This window comes from Perissodus microlepis, chromosome 13 (assembly GCF_051167445.1).
Source record: "Perissodus microlepis isolate ML-2025 ecotype Zambia chromosome 13, ASM5116744v1, whole genome shotgun sequence".
Taxonomy (NCBI): domain Eukaryota; kingdom Metazoa; phylum Chordata; class Actinopteri; order Cichliformes; family Cichlidae; genus Perissodus; species Perissodus microlepis.
Window position 1 is genome coordinate 31,097,534 of NC_140473.1, and position 17,809 is coordinate 31,115,342.

General features: G+C 42.7%; 1 protein-coding gene across 1 annotated transcript; it reads right to left on the reverse strand.

Annotated features, from left to right (window-relative positions):
• Positions 1 to 231: 231 nt before the first annotated feature.
• LOC146375397 (2-aminoethanethiol dioxygenase-like) lies at positions 232 to 6,944 on the reverse strand. Its single transcript, XM_084948687.1, has 2 exons — positions 6,709 to 6,944; positions 232 to 4,975 (listed from the first exon to the last, which is right to left on the reverse strand). The coding sequence occupies exon 2, from the start codon at positions 4,817 to 4,819 to the stop codon at positions 4,061 to 4,063; it is 759 nt and encodes a 252-aa protein (XP_084804813.1). The 5' UTR covers positions 4,820 to 4,975; positions 6,709 to 6,944; the 3' UTR covers positions 232 to 4,060.
• Between the last annotated feature and the right edge of the window lie 10,865 nt (positions 6,945 to 17,809).

Genomic DNA, 17,809 nt, shown 5'->3' on the forward strand with positions numbered 1-17,809 from the left:
GTGTGGCATCAGATTTGATGCAGAACAGCTGATTGTTCTGTAAATAGTTTGAAATGTTTATTTAAAAAACGCCTTGGCTGCATTTTTAGGTAAACAGCTGCAAAAGACTTTGTTGTTTGCATAACTCAGTTACTTTTTTGAAGAAGTAACTATATAGATAATTGCCCAACATTGGTCATTATTTACTGTATTTTGCAGACAGAGTTACAGACTCTCTCCCAGACCACAGACTCAGAATACAAGTCAGAGCTTTATTGGATTTCAGGTTATTTTTCCTTCCAATAGTGTTAACATGCCACAGGTCATGAACAAGATTTGTTTACATTTTCATTGTAAGTGGGCTAAAGCAGTTAATTAAAAGTAGTCTAACATAAATGTAAATGCTGTAATTTGATTATTTTAATAAACATGCAACTTGGATGGATTTCATGCTGGCGTGACCACAGTGCACACGTCTGCTGTTGCTCACAGTGGTCCAAGTGATGGCTCAGGGAGTTTGTGTGTTCGCTCAGACACATGAAAAATTAGAGGGAGCATTGGTTCAGGTGTATATGACAGATTCTGCCCCAGCTTCCTTATATATGGAGAACTGACACTGTCAAAATCAAAAATATATGGACAAAAACTTGAATCAGTAAATGGTCTGTCACTAAATTGCTATGTGGGCATGAAAGGTACCTATTCCAAAATTTACTAAAGCTAGAAGCGGACTGTGAGGATACACACACTGCAACTTTATGTTCAAATCATCTGTTTATTGTGTCCAAAAAATATCAACTAAAGCTGAAATATGGCCAGGCTGCACATCCATGTAATACCAGTTTCTACCACCAGATGGTGCAGCGACCCAGGGTTACCTTTATTTAACCAAGAGAGATAGTAAGAGCACATTTCCTCTGTGAGGACAAAGGTGCTATAGAACAGCGGTCTCCAACCTTTTTTGCGCCACGGACCGGTTTATGCCTGACAATATTTTCACGGACCGGCCTTTAAGGTGTCGCGGATAAATACAACAAAATAAAACTAGTACCGGTACCGAAAAAAAGAAGATTTATTCATAACACACATGAAAAGACCCAGGAAAACCGAGTTAACGATAAAAACGATAACAAAATAACGCTGAAAACCGATAAAAACCCTGAAAACCATACATTTCACACCTGAGCCTCAACTCTCGCGGCCCGGTACCAAACGACTCACGGACCGGCACCGGTCCGAGGCCCGGGGGTTGGGGACCGCTGCTATAGAACACCCATCAACAACCACAGTGGGGGAACACTGCCCCCTGGTGGTTCATTTAACTTTGAAACAGACAAATCTCTGCTTTTATTTGCTCGTGTTTCTTGCATTTGTGTGGGAATCAAATCCACATTTCTAAAATGTTCTCATTTATGCATAAATGTATTACATACTGTATTTACATGATATTATCAGTGGTATGGAGGACTCTAAGTGCCAAAATCATAACACAATAAAGAAGTTATATGAATAACAATTAAATAAAAATTAATTGCAAATAAATTCCGGCGCTAATCAAACTTAAGGCTGAACAGATTTCTTTTCTCTTTATTTTGTAATCACATGGACATTTTCTGACATTTCTCTTAAAAGACACTTTGTGCTGATAAACTCGATTTAGTGCACATCTTTCAATCGGAGATACAAACATGAACACAGTCCTGAGGAGTCTCTCAGAAAGGAGAAGAAGAAGAAAAGGCGGCGACAGCGTAAAGAGTCCTAACACGAGAAAATCTGCAGCTTTACGAGATTTCAGTCTTCAAAAGAGACCCGAAGCTCTGACGTCACAAAGCCTGAAGCAGGAAGACGAGTAAAGAGACATCAGCAGGGTCTTGCAGTGGTCCTTCAGTGCTGCTTTCAAGGAGCAGCCAGGAGCCTGGGACGTTTTTGTTTCCCCTCATGCAGAGAGTAATACGTGGTAGCGGCTGGGTATACGTGTACGGAGAACCAGAGAAGCCAAAAATATAAATTACATTATGGTATTATACATTTGCTAATAAAGCCATCAAAGTGAATATTAATGCTACATGGACATAAATGAACTGATTTCTGTTGCTATTTATTACTGTATTTATTTCAATTAGCAGTACTTATTTATTTTAAAGTACATTACCCCCCAATTCATTTTTCATTTTATTTCTGCGTTGGGAAAAAGTATAAATGTTTACCACTGATATGTTCATTTGTGATTTAGGCAGTTTTACAGTTTTACTATTTGTATGTTTCAGATGGTTTAGCTGAAGCAGAACAGTAGAAAAAAATGAAGTAAAAATAAAAGATATTTGGGGAAATAAATCAGGTGACAAGAGGAAAGGAAAATATTTAAAGTTGGTTAATAAAGAAAACCAAAGTGAACATAATTAAGTTCATAAAAATGTAATTAATGCTTGCATTTATTTCCAATATGGTTTTGTTCCTAATAAGTAATTATTTCAGCAGTTACAGTCCTCTGTAGTTGTTCCTGTACCTGAAACCTTTTGAATAAACACCACAAGTTATTCATTACCAGTGAGGTCCTCAGACTGAAGGACATGAAGTACTGACGTGTATTAAAACATCCCAATTATTATTGTTTTCAGTGAACCTTGAAAAATTCAGTCAAAATGAAAGCAGAAAATTCCAGACTTTTCCCAAACGCAGCATTATCAACTTTCAGGTGTGAAATAAAAACACCTGGTCTGATTTTAGCTTTGAAAATCAGTCCAGATGTGACTGTAACGAAACAGCTGTCTGTCAGATTCAGATTCAACACCTTATGGAAGACTGAAGCCGCCAAAAACACAAATTTGTGCAGTTAACCTCTTTCTGTCCTTTTTAATTTCATTTTCTATTTTGGCATCAATCCACCAAAATCAAAAAGTTAACATCACAAACATTTTGATTTTACAAAAACAAGATTTGGAAACAAAGAAAAGAAAATGATTAACAAAATAATAAGAAAACAAAAACTGTCACTTTATAGAATAAATATTTATAATGAAATTATTTATCCACCACCTGCTCATTTATAAATTAATACATAATTAAAATACTAACATGTATTATTGGGTCATTTAATACTTTCACAGCTAAGTTGCTTCTGCATTATTTTACTTTATTTTTTATATTTCTTTTTATGTTTTCCTTCATAGTCAAACCTTTGGCCTGGAATCTCTTTAATCCCTTATTTATTAATTTATCTATACATTCTTTGAAGAGTTAGCAATGCATACAAACAACATGGAGTTTTCTGATGCTCATATTCCTACGTATTTAATGGCGAATTAGCGTATTATCTAGAACTCTATACCAATTTTAAATCATTTTAAACACTTTTATAAATGAATAACTGGGAAGGTAACGAAATGGGAGAATTATTTTATTATACAGCAGTAAATTAAATTTATGAATCCAATATTCATCTATGCCCATGGACTATTAATAAACTTATTGATGCATTAAGGCTTATTGGCTGTATTTCACTGTGGTCGTTTCAGTCCTGCACATCTATTTTCCCCCCATTTTGACAGCCTGAAAACAAGAAAACTTTGTCGATTCAACAATGGATTTATGTGTGATTTGGGCAGCTGGGGTCCTCCATATACAGTTAGTGTCACTGAGCAGAGTAAATATAAATACCCAGAGAGGTTTATTAGCGTTCAGTCAGGTTTCAGGACAGACTCCGGCTTAACTGGAGTCTCTGTAGAGTAAAGAGCCTCAGTTTTTAAAAATAAAACTACTTCCTGAAAGTGAGCACATCAACAGAATGATTCAGATGTGGGTTCCTGACCGTCACATCCACGGGGATCACAGCACAGGCAGGAAGTCGTTTACTGTTGCCTGAGGCTCCGATGTTTGTCCAACTGAAGCAGAAGCTGGAGTGAATAAAATTCACGCTCGCAGAGTGTGTGCTGCAGGGCTGATGCATCATTTCTACCCTTTACCACAATTTAATCCCACATTTGGCCCTTTACTCTGCGCCTGCTGGCGGCTCTGATGATGACTGTGGAGATCCTTTGTGGATCCAACCAGGCTGCAGGGCTCCGGGAGGGTGGAGGGGGGATCAGAGGCACACCTCCGGGCCCGGGTACGGCTCCCCTCCGCACCAGAACTCCGGAGGCTGCGAGATCTCCATGAGCCAGACCTCCTTTTCCGTCTGCTCCGAGTCTTTGACCCCCTCCCCGGGCAGCACCTTGTAGTAGTGACAGTCCCTGCCGTCGTCCGGGTCGTACGGCGGGGCTAAGATGTCCATGAAAGCTGTGGGCCCATCCACGGCGTCAATCTGGTGGAGGTTGTCCCGGTCGGGGGAGAGGACGCAGGGTCCACTCTCCTCCGTGTACTCCCCGGTGGAGCGAAGCACGTAGCGCCGCAGAGCGCCCATCTCCGCCCGGGGCAGCGCGCCCCCGCCCCCGCCCGGTCGCTCGAGCCGGTCGAAGCAGCTTATCCGGACCTTCCCGTACATGACTTTGAGCACGCCGTGCATGCCTGGGTGGTCGTGCAGCGGGATAGAGGCCCCGCTCTTCAGCAGGAACACCCCCATGCTGAACTGGTCCGTCTCACAGATGTGCATGTAGGTGACCGGGGGCGCACCGCGGTGATACGGGTGCTGAGCAGGGGGCGCGCCGCCGTCCTCGGCTCTCCGCGGGACGAGCTTCAGGTCGGCAGCCCGCACTTCCGACATCAGGCTCCGGAGCTTGCCGTGGTTCTCCAGGAAGGACTTGGAAGCCTCGTCGCCCACCGCGGGTGTGTTCCTGAAGGTGACGAGAGCCTGCCGAGCTATCCTCTGAACCAGGGAGGCCATACTGCTGTCACCGGGCATCATACCGAAGCGAGGAGCCGCCGCTCGGTCCGCTGGTCCCCGTTAGCTGTAGCTGTGTGTAGCTAGCGCCGAAGATCGTGTGACCGCGAGAGGACTCACTCCTCAGGGGCTCGGCTCACTGGTTTCTGCCCTCACGAAGATCAAAGTCTAAAAAAGAAACTGCAGAAACAAAAACGACGAAATTAAATATCATAAACCGAATAACGAGACACAGCAGGGCTGGTATTCATCCTTCGGGTGTCCTCCCACAGAGTCTGCGACGGTTTACAGCGCCGCCATCAGTGCAAACGTAACTGCCGCTGTGTGAAGCCACGGAGGACCGAAGCGGCCAAAATTGCAAACTTCACAAATAAACAAACTAATTTGTTATTAAATTAAGTTTTAGATAATTTCTCAGCTCCTTTCATTATCTAAGATTACTTTCAATTTTGACGTCCATCAACCAAAACCTTAAAAATGTGACCTCCCGAAAACACTTTGAATTTGCAAAATGTATAATGTTCTTCCTCTACCCCCCCCCCCAATTTTTGCACATGTCGAGGAGCGTGTCAGGCTACATTTCACTGTGTGTTATACTTGTATAACTATGCATGTGACAAATAAAGAACCTTGAACCTTGAACCAAAAGGAACATTTGGAAACAAATACAGAGGAAGGCAAAGTTTTAAAAAAAACTTTTAAAAAATGATTATTTTAATAAAAAAAACAAACAAAACAAAACAAATAAAAGCGAGTAGGTAAATCAATTCAGAAACAATTTGTCACATATTTTTAGGATAATTATTTTAATTAGTTCCATTTATTTGTTGCATATTTCAACAACCCTCTGTCCACAATCACATACTGTGTATGCTACCGTTGTATATAGTTTATTATCTTATTTATTTTGTATTTGTTTGTATTTTTCTTCTGCTATCTCTACCTGAGTCAAGGTAATGCACAAATTTCCCTGCATGGGATCAATAAAGTCTTATCTTATCTTAACTGTAATTAATCCATACAAGGTGGTGGTCTGCGGCTTTAATCAGACTCGGGGAACACGGTTTTTTTGGAGCCGTTTCCCTTGTTACTGGGTTTCAAAAATGGCAGTTTAATTTTCGGGAATGAGACGCTCTTGTGACTCATCGAGTGACACCACTGAGCAGCCAATCGGTGGCATGCGGTCTGATGACATCACATGGCTTTGTAGCCCGGCGAGCAGGTAAAAATTTAGCACCTGTTCAGGAAAAACCCTGAAAACAATGATTGTTTTGGGTCCCACTGAAAAAAGCATCAAGTGTATTTGATGAATCTCGTGGTGCGTTTTAGAATGCATACACTCTTATATTGTACATATATTTATTACTCTCAGATTTAGTCATTTATATTTTGCTTGTTTTATGTTATTGTATTTTTGCACAACTCTGTTGCTTGTGAAGCTCGCACACAAGAATTTCACTCGCATGTACTGTACCAGTGTACCTGCACATGTGATGTGACAATAAAAGTGATTTGATTTGATTTGAAATTATGATGCCGGTCCCGGACTCGAACCCACTGGCCGGCTGGGGCCTCTCTGTGAGGTGTCTCTAAACTGGTGACCTGTCCAGGTGTGCTGCAAGTGTGTCTGAAGCTTCAGTGGAAAAAGTGTTGCACTGCTGAATTCACACAAACATGACGTCATGGATCATAATCATTAACCCGACATGAACTGAAAGAAATCCCACCAAACAGCTGATTTTAAAGCTAAAATAAAAAAACACAACACATACGTCACCGGTGCGATCACCACAACAACACGTGGCACGTTGACCGCCTTTAGTCTGATTTTGTGCATTTTTCTTTGGACGGAATGATTTCCGGTGTCCGGAAACGGCAGCAGAGTGAGACCTCACCTGCTCCCCTGCGCTCACCTTTTTCACAGCCTGCTGTCCTCATTCATTCCCGTTTTTGTCGATCAGCGCGTGAGGCTCCGCGAGCAGCACACAAACAACCTAAAGAGGCAAACGGACACAAAGCAGGAGGAGTCGGAGAAGCTCGGGGAGCTTCGGGGTGTCTGGAGGCCTTCGTCACACTCCGCCGCGGTCACTCTTATCTGCTCCGCTGCCCCATTTTTGAATTACTGTCAAACACGTCCGCACCGCGCAGCGTTTCACGGGTTCACACCTGGTGCATTGTGGGAAACGAAGTCTGTCGGGCCTCTCGCGTGGACGTCCACGACACCAAATCAGATTGAAGTCAAACGGGGACAAAATGAGCTTCGTATTTAGGTCCCTCTCCTCCAGGGTCAGCGCACTGCGAACCCTGTCGCTTTATCCGCGAGCTTAAGGTCAAGCGAATATCTCGGAAAGTAGCACTACATTACCCAGCATGCCGCTGAATATTTACTTCTTAATGCTCTTTGCCCCCCAGTCATTACTGAGTTACAAACAGTCGACAGGCGTAACCCAGCAGCGGCCCAACATCGGGATAAATATAGAGTGCATCAACTGTCTGAAGCATATTAGTCTGAAAGATGAAGCCTCGTTTCCTGGAACGCTTTATTCCAAAGAAAACACTCCACGGTTCACCGTGGGAGCATTAATGTGGCACTTTACACTCGGACGGCCTCAGGTTTCACATTTATCACATCTTGTTTATTAAAGATGTCAAAAAGCAGCGTTCTGGTGATTAATGTGGACATAAGTGTCATATATGCTTTTACTTATAATAATTCACCGCTCCAGCTGGATTTGAACCCTCAGCCTTCAGGTTATTATCAACAGAAACGCCATTTACAACCACGTTACCCTCATTTCAGCCTGTCTTTATCAGGGAGCAGCACAAAAACATTGATCTCATGACCCGATTAAGCTATCGGTTATTTTCCATCAGTTCTTGGCAGCAGACGCAGCATGAAGTAAACATAAAACACAAAAACATGTCAAAAACACTAAACGTGAGATAAACCAATACAGGCAGAGCTTAAAAACTGCAAAATGCTCCAGCGTCATCCTTCCCCCAAGACATTTTGAGGCTGACGCACTTCTTCATGAACTTAACAAACATTAAATATTCACAGTGTCAAAGAGACAGACGGCCAATAATATAATAAAAATAGTGAAATGGCAAAAGGGACCACATATCCTCAAAAAAGAGAAAAAGAAACACGATAAACGATACAGCTCATCATACTCAGAACAACAAGCTGGGAAGTTCTCTCTTCTTCTAAACAGCTGCAGATTTTAGAGATCATTACATCACGCAGTCGTACCGAAGTCTAAGTTCTTTAGATGTGTCACCACTGCGCTCTGGAAGAAGGCCCAAACCGTCACCCTCAGATGGAAGGAAGTGGGTTAGGATCTCCAGGAACAACCTGGAACAGCCAAGGCTGAAGCCCGCCACAGTGAAGCTCATTTTACAACATCCTGGACAGGAAGGAGCCCCAGCACCAAAATCAACACCTTCAAGCTCAGCTGGAATTCACAGCTGCCCAAATGGATGAGCCAAAAAGACGAAGACTGAGCCGTTTGGCCGCAAGGACAAGAGGCATGTTTGAGGGAGGAACACAGCACCGAGCATGGTGGTGGTAGCATCAGGATCTGGGACTGTGTTGCTGCTACACCGTTTTCAGCTTTTATGGAACACACTGAAGTTGAAATCTGGTTGTTTTGTGTCTACATTGAGTGTTTGGTACATTTTTCATAAGGTTTGTAGTTCATTTGTGCCTCTTTTCACTCATTTTGCAACATTTTGTGTTTGTTGGGACTGTTCTGGTCATTTTTGCACATTTTGGTGTTATATGTGATATGTTGTAGTTTTTTGTGCTTCTGTAATTGTTTTGCATCTTTTCTGTCATTTGAAGTCGTGTTCTGCTCGTTTTGTGTTCATTTTGCATCTGTTTTTGGTGCTTTGGGGTCCCTTTATGCCTTTTTGTGACTTTTTGGTCCCTTTTGTGATCATTTTTGGATTTTTCCTGAGTTCTTTAGTGTTTCCCTGCAGGCATTTTGCATGATTTTGGGCTTTGTGGACATTTTTGCCTGTCTGTAGACATTTGAAGTATTTTTATGTTAATAGTAGTCACATGGCATCATGTCTGGTCATTTCTAATCATTTTATGTCTTTTTTTGTGATTTTAAAGGTGTTTCCTTCTGTTTTGTGTGTCTTTACGGTCATTTCCCTCCACCTTTGGCCGTTTGGAGTTTGCGGCTGTCTCGTCCCCTTTTTGTCACCGCAGGATCGCTGGACCTCTATAATAACCCCACTCATGAGAGGGTGTCATCATATTTTGGGATAAAGCTCTTCAGCTGTTTGGGGTCACGAGGATGCGTCTCCGTCACTCTGCTCCAAACGGAAGAGGACACTTTAATGAAATTATAACATCTTTGTGGGTAAAAAACACACTTTAGTCCTGCAACTCTAACAGTGACTCATCTGTAAGCGTGACTCACTAGTTGAGTTTGGCATTTCATGATAAAGACGTAGGCAGCCCATTTGGGCATCTTTCTGCTGGGAAACACCCACCCACACACACACAGCCTACTTTATGGAAATTCACCCTGATAAAGGCATTCGTTTGGCTGATTTGTGTTCACTGCTGACATCAAACCAGAGAGAAACAGGATGTGGGCGATCCTCCTCGGGATGTGTTATCCTGTTAGGGTGCTCACTGTCCACAGCCAACTGATTTGTACCTGTTTTAAATATGTCAGGTACAGTTTTACAGATTTAGGGTTGAAATGGAGAGTTTACAGAGGTTCATCCAGGACCGTAAATCTGAAAAACAAACTGACACAAACCAAACTGCATGTTTCGATGCTCTAAAAGGATTCGTAAAGTTCACAAACACCAGTCATGCTGTTTGCTGTGTGTTCATTTAAATGCCCTACGTGCAGTTTGTGCCAAGCTAAACAAACACTGCTACTTTGTGTTTGTTGTTTTGTTTTTAGGTCATTTTGTATATTTGAGAGTTTCTCTGTGGTTGTCTTACTATTTTACGGCCACTGTGTTTTGTTGTGTGGCAGTTTTGAGGCATTTGTTACCTTTTCTTACAATTTTGAGATTGTTTTGAATTATATTGTGTTCATTTTAATTTTTTTTGGTGTGTTTGTGTTTCGATGCTGTTTGCACGGAATTTGCAACATTTTGTAGTTTTTTTGGGGGAGTTTTGTTTTTCACCTATTTGTGAGCATTTGATCTTCTTTGGCGTCTCTTTGTACTTTACTGCATTACTGTAGATATTTCTGACAATCTTTTGTGGGTTTTTCTATTTTGATGTTGTTGTGGGGTTTTGGATGAGATGCTGGCTCTTTGGGAGAATTTATTTCTGTTACTTTCCATCTTTTTTGTCATAATTTTGCACGTTTCTTATTTTGGGGTTCTGTTGTGCTCATTCTGAGTTGATGTGGACCCTTTTGTGGTAATTTTGTACCATATTTTAATTTTAAATGCATTATTTTGTGTCTTTTTAGGGCCATTTTTCATTACTTTGTGAACCTTTTTGTAGTCATTTAGGCTTTTTTGGTGGGTCCTGTATCAGCTGTTTCCATTAAACCTTTGCAGAGTGCATCAGTCGAGTTTTGCAGTGACTTTTGTAGAGTTTTCCAGTTGTAATCAGATCACTGATGACATAATGTGGACAGGATCTGGAGCCACCATCATGCTGACTCTTTAACACCTCAGTAATACTGTAGTGTGCACTCGGGCTGTGAGCGAACTAGTCACAGAGGTCTCCCTCCACCCGTCCGTGGAGATGTCACCCGCTCCCACGCAGATTACCTCCTCACTTCCCTTCAGTCCGTAAAAACTTCTCCTGACACCCACCCACTCACAATGCGACACGGAGGCCTCGCTTCCACACCAGAAATACTGCCGAGCATGTGTGCGGTCAGCGTGTGACGCCGCAGTTCTCCTGAAGCGACGTGCTGTTTTTATTAGCAGGAAGCGAAGGCCTGCTGAAAATAGACGGCGTGATGCAGAGCTCGGACGCTTTTAGCCCTGATGGAGAGCCAGATTGTGGAAGCCCCGCGTAGGCCGTCCTCCAAATCAAATAAACAGTTTAAATTATTCTGCAACAGGCGGCTGCTGTGCAGCCAGCACACACACACAAACACACACACACGGCCAGCCTTGTATATTTATAACAGGACAGTAAACAGCAGAGGCTGTGCATGTTGTGTGTAGACTGCAGACTCTTTTGAGGTTTGCTGTCCTGTGCTTACTGCACCAGTTCACAGCTTCATTCTGCTCCTGGACACTGAAGATCCTCCCATGATGCACTGCATTAACTCGATATCTTCCAAGATCACATTTATTTTAGTCTACAATCCAAGATTATTTTTTGCTACTATAGCTGCACATCCAATCACAAATTGTCAACTCAAGTCAAGTGGCTTTTATTGTCCTTTCAGCCATGTGCAGTGGTACAGTGCAGAGTGAAACGGGACAGCGTTCCTGTGAGACCCTGGTGCTGCATATGACATAACAGACGATCAACACAGAAATACATAAAGTGTGTGTGTGTGTGTGTGTGTGTGTGTGTGTGTGTGTGTGTGTGTGTGTGTGTGTGCGTGTGTGTGTGTGTGTGTGTGTGTGATACTGCAGATAAGTGCTTGGTAGTGATGTGTATGCAGCTGTGTGTGTCACTGAGTGTTCAGGAGTCTGACGGCTTGGGGGAAGAAACTGTTCCTCAGTCGGGCAGTGAGCACCTGGATGCTCTGGTACTTCTTGCCAGAAGGCAGCAGGATGAAGAGTGTGTGTGAGGGGTGTGTGGGGTCCTCCACAATGCTGGTGGCTTTGCGGATGGAGCTGTCTGTTATGGAGGGAAGAGAGGCTTCAATGATCTTCTCAGCTGCTCTCACTATCAGTTGTAGGGTCTTGCAATCCGATACAGTGCAGTTACCATAGCAGACAGGCATGCAGCTGCTCAGGACGCTCTCGATAGTCCAACTGTAGAACGTAGCAACACATGAGCATCAAACCGTGCATAGACGTTGTTCAGCGCATCTGGTAGGGACGCGTGGTCACAGATGTGTACTAAGTTGGTGCGGTCAACATTTGTTGCAGCCTCCCTAAACATGTCCCAGTCAGTGTGCACAAGAGTCCTGAAGGGCACTGAGAGCTCCTGCAGGCCAAATTCTCACCTGTCTCAGAACCAGTTTGCAGCTTCTGACGAGTCTGTTAGCAAAACAGACAAGTGGTGTGAGTGTCCGAGGTGTGGGCGGGGCTCCTCTCTGTATGCGCAGACCTTGTCCTTCAAATGTAGAAATTTGTGATCAAACTTTAGTCTCAAACTAGTTTGTGAACTATTTTCAGGATGTCAGTGAGCTCGAAGTTTGGGGCAAATTTTTAAAATACAGTATTTTGGATTGTGCAGGACGCGGGTGGCTGAGTTCATCCTCGAAATCTCACAAAGTCCAACAAAAACTTTATCTCCATTTTATTCTGATAAAATGGAGATAAAGCTGAGGAGACGAGGCTGAGATGGTTTGGACCTGTGCAGAGGAGGGCGGATACACTGGAGCTCTCAGGCAGGAGGGAAGAAAGGAAGACCTCGGAGAAGATTCATGGATGGAATGAAGGACATGCAGAGGGTTGGTGTGACAGAGGAGGATGCTGAGGTAGAGGGAACTGGAAGCAGACGGTCTAATGTGGAGACACCGAAAAGGAGCAGTCGAAAGAATAATTATCGGAAAGTCAAAGAAGAGAGAAACATGAAAATAAAATTGTTTATTTTAGTCTCGAGAGTCCTGGATTCGTAACTGCAGAACGTCATTTTCCACACAGCGGTTGATGACAGCTTCAGACGCTAAGACACAATAAAATCCCAACTCAGAAGAAGTGAAGACGATTCAGGAGAATCCCCCAACCCCTCTAAACAAATAAACAAAAACAAACAAACATGACTCATGACAAAAACATGCTTCGTGTTTTTGTTTCCTGCCTCTTTGTGGTCATTTTTTAAACTTATTAAATTGTTTGTTTGGTTTTTCCATGGAAGTTATTGTTGTGCCTTTTATTGTTCGGAATCAGTTTTTATTTGTTTGTGTTTTTTTAGTTTCTGTGTCTTTATTTTGCATCTATTCCTGACACTGAAACTCACAACAAAAAGCACTTTGAAGGGACTGTTGTGAATTCATGCTGCATAAATAAAACTCAAGATCAAAGTTATTTGTGCTTTTAGTGTGTGTGTGTGTGTGTGTGTGTGTGTGTGTGTGTGTGTGTGTTGGTAATTTCACAGGTGGATATCTTATGAAAATGTTTCCTAAGACAAATTTCACATTAAAAAAAAATCCAAGATGTTCCCATTTTTTGTCTCTGCAGTTTCCTTCCCACTGTCGCCAAAGTGCTGCTCTTAGGGGGTCACATGATTGTTGGGTTTTTCTCTGCATGTATTACTGTAGGGTCTACCTTACACTTGGTGCTGTCAATGTTAATCTCGTTAAAATGACGTTAACGCCATTACCGCATTAACGCGGTAAATCTCCGTTAGCAAGGTAACGCTGATCGCCGACATTAACGCTGACAGCGCTACTTACAACATAAAGCACCTTGAGGCGAGTGTTGTGATGATTTGGAGCTGTATGAATAAAACTGAATTTAGCTGATGTGTCTCTGACATTTACAAAGTTTTTGTGCTCCGACGTCACTTCATGAACACGTTGGTCAGTTTACTGCATGTTTGTAATTAGCATAACTGACCAATAGATGAATCTCACATGTTGTGTATTGACTGTAATTTACTGTATTTTTTAGTTACATTCAGCTGTGCAGTCGTTATACTTTTTATTATTTGTATTATTATAGTGATAATCAGCGCGACGCTAGCTCGCACACAGAGCAGCTCTACAGTTCCCTTCATGCTTTTCCGAGGTCACACGGAGCTCCTTGAAATTGGAATTTGAGCTTTGCGCAACAATTTCTCTTTTTAACTTTTGCCAGCATTGGCAGCAGAGCTCTGTGTGACATTTCCAAGACTAACTGGCTGAGGGAGCTGTCGTCCCGGGGGTATCGTATAAATGTCGCTCTCGGGATGACAACTACTTTGCCGTTTCAGGATGTGTGCTGCGCTCTGATCGGGAATCTGCATTTCTAAAGGAGCCCAAACGAAGCTAAGTTTAGGTTTGCGTGCCGTTGTTCCTCAGACACTTCAGCTTGAGTGGATCCAAATGTGTTTTCTGACAGACTTTGGTCCACAGGGTATAGACAGGAAGCTGGATCTGAAGGCAAAAGAATCCCACAGAGAACCTTCACATGCACATGACTCTGGGCTTTACTCTGTAAGTAAATGATGGTGGTATTTAGCCCAGAAACAAACTATCTTGATGGACCTTTCTATTTTGGGGGTGATATATGTAATAATACTAACATTACTGTCCTTTTAGGTTCATATCAGTTTTTCATGACTTCTCCTTAGACTCTCGGGATCTGGACCTGATGAAGTTTCATGTTATTTCTGTCTGGAGGATTCGCATGGACTCGTTTCTGCCTTATTTTGTGCTTCGGCCCATTTTTGGATGGTCGTTGTCTTTATGGTGGGTCAGCTTATGTTGTTAAAACGTTCCTGCAGAGGATATACACACACAAAATCATTTTTCTTTTAATGGTGTCGACTATATAGCGAACATCAGTGATGTTTGTCCACTTCACAACCATTAGCTACAGTTGCAAGTGCTAAAAAAAGCTACACTCAGAGGGAATGTTGGCTGGAAACCTGGCACCAAATGTTGGTGAAAAGGAGACCTTTCACATGCTCTAACTTGTTCTGAGCAGCCACCTACCCCACATGGTAATAAAATGTCATTTTTGAAGTTTTATCTGGCGATTTGTCAGAAAACAGATTAAAGATCTGGGGCACCAAAGCCTGTTTCTGTTCCTCTACATCACACATGTTAACCTGATGCAGTTTATTCAGACTAATAGATCATCTGGTGAAGCTCAGACTTAGTGAGATTCCTGAATCTGTTTTTTAAGCACTGAAAAACATCAAGAGCACCTCGCGTGAAAGACTACATGGTCTGGAACGATGCTCAGGTTGGTGCTGCACGTTAGAAAACATCCACATGGATGGCAGGACACAAGGTTTCCCAGCAGGACATGGCCCAAAGTATCACACTATTTCTGGGGTCCAGTTTGGATGCTAAGGGGCCCATTGGTGGTGCAGTTCAAACACGATGAACTGTAATGATCTGTGTATACTGACACCTTTCCGTCAGAATCAGCGTTACCTGCACCAAGTATGAACACACAAAGCTACAACACTTAATAGTACTGTTTATTTCTTTTGAAATAATAAAAATAAGGTCTAGTATTCATCACTTTTCTTTTAAAATGCTCCAAAGATCTGAAAAAGTACAACATTACCTCCTTTTAAATACCTTAAAAGTACTTATTTAAAACACTCAAGCAAAAAACACAAAGCTTTCGTTTACAGGTAGTATTAAAGTACTGAGACGTATAATTCAGACTAATTCCTAAATGCTGGGAAGTGACACCGTCGGTCAGAGGCTGTATTATGAATGCTGCCTCTGAAGTCAGCCTCACGCATGTCTCCTTTGTATCAGAGCAACAACAACAACTGCGCTGTGTGTCTGTGCTCCCAGAAACCTGTTATCTGCAGCCCACACGGCCCAGGCACCACGGTTACAATCTGTAGATGCGTTCGGCGATACGCCGACCGGCCGCTTCACACAGCGTCTATATTCTCTACGTCAAAGCCACGATTTCACGGCAGAGCGCAGAGGACCGAGAGGGCCGTGCGAGCCTCCGCGGTGACGTCAAAGTGCCGTGTTATTGTGTTTCCTCTCTCCATGAAAGATCAACACCAGCCTGCAGTATTTACTGACAGGCTGGAGTGCAGTTAGGAACCATAACATAACAAGACATTTAACATTCTGCCGTGGCCTCAGGATCGACAGCCGGATGGTTTTTCCCAACACGCAGATGGTGCTGATGTAGGTCAAAAACCAGGAGAAGAAGCAGAAATAGAAACAAATGCTTCATGTGAAGAATTTCTGTTCAGACGGGAGGAAAACAGACATGCGGTGGACACGATGATCCAAGTATTTACTATTTATTAAGCAAAGTGACAGAATAGTGGCTCTGTCAATATACATCTTTATTCAACTTTGAAGTGGCTGCTTAATCAAATTGTGAGCTCTGCACTGATTTATGTCAAACTGTCTTCACACCATCAGATGCTGTCAGGGGGCTGGGAATTCTGAATTCTCTCTGCTTATTAAACATTGAGAAAATGTTACATTGTTGTTATTATTACTTTGTTTTAGTTGAGTTTTGGTCTAGTTTATGTTTTTTCTGTCTCCTGAGTCGTTTCCTGTCCTCTGTGCAGTCTTACATGTCGTCTTGTCCACGTTCTTTTAAGTTTCCTGTTTTACTTTGAAGGGTCTGCTGTTCCATGTTCAGTGTGTTTAGTTTGGCGTCCCCTGCTGTTCAGGTTCATTTGTGTCAGCTGTGTTTCTTCAGGTGTTCTCACTTCCCTCATTGCCCTCCTGTGTATCGTCTTCTGTCTTCCTCTGTTCAGCATCGTGTTCTTCAATTCACAGGATTATTTTCAAGCTTCGGTTCAGGTTCATGTCATCGTTTGCTTATCCGAGTTCTGGTTATAGTTCACCTTTGCTTTTTGTGTTTCTCATGAGCCTGAATAAATGGCTCGCTTTTTAACTTTCGTCCTGTCCTTTGTGTGTCTGATTTTGGGTCCACACCTTAAACACACCGGCCATCCTGGCCATAACAGATGGTTTACTTCAGCAGGTGTTGGATCATATATGGTTTATAAAACGTGGACAGAAACACTTTCTCCAGTTCTTTGAGTCTCACCGTTAGTGTTTTGTCCACTCCAGTTCTGTTTTTTCTGATTTTTAAGTGATTATATTTGCTGTATCAAATCTAACACTAGTTCTTTACTAATGGCATCGCATCGCTGATGTCATAAATAACACCCATTGCAGATGTGACACACGTAAACACGATCGCGAAGCTTTCATCTGCGAATGCTTCACTTATTTTGGTATGAAACCAGAAAACCAAGACGACCTATGGACACCTGATTCAATAACTTGATGGTGATGTTTTGCCTCCAGATGCACATTATTCTGGTGATGAAGACTTTGAAGATCCATCCCCTTGGAGCTCATCAGTTACTCACTTAGCCAGAGTTAAATGACTGAGTATGAGATCTGCCAGAGGAAGCAGCCGTCGGCTCAGTGAGAGTAACCTCCTGCCTCCTGGAGCCAAATTTGCTTTTTACATGCATCACAAGACCGATCTTAATCCAGTGTTTGAAATGCACGATGACCTTGTGTGTGGTGTTGTTGTTGAAGGTCTTTGGGGTGCGCTGGGCTGTGAGAGTGATGCAGATGAGTGGAAACTGTTTGCTGACAGCTCAGAAGCCTAAAATATGTCCTGCTGCAGTGACTATGAAACTATGCAAACTATAACAATACACGCTGATGGACCGTTTACACGACTGAATACATTTACTGGTATTTTTAAACTCAGCGTAATTGAATTTGGACATGTCGGATATTCTATTAGAGAACTTAATTTTTTTAAATGCAGAGTGGTGAATTAGTTATAACACTGATGCTCCAATGAGTGCATCAGGAACAACTCTGGGTTTGGTATACTGCCTAAGGAAACTTAGACCAAAGCAGCCAGGAATTGAACCTGCAACCTTCCAATTAGTAGATGATTTGCTCAGCCTCCCCTAATTGGACTATTAATCAGGCAAAGAAAATCCTTAAATCTCAAACTAGAGCAGTAAAGCACATGGAAAACCAAAGTACTGGATTAAAAGTCTCCAAAAGTACAGACCAGAGGTCCAGTTACTGTAGCTGGGGGACTGGCTCGCTTTTTGGAGCCTCGTGTGGGCACTAGAGGAACTGCAGTTTATGAAGCTTCATGTTTCGGGCCCACGCATCGATGCTTTTACTCACGGCACACCGATCACGTTTACTGTTGTTCACAGTCCACCCTCATGTGAAACCAGCATCTTCACTACGATTCCGTCTGTTTTCA

Excerpts from the sequence above, each read along its gene's own strand:
- LOC146375397 (XM_084948687.1), bottom strand. The coding sequence starts at position 4,819 with ATGATGCCCGGTGACAGCAGTATGGCCTCCCTGGTTCAGAGGATAGCT.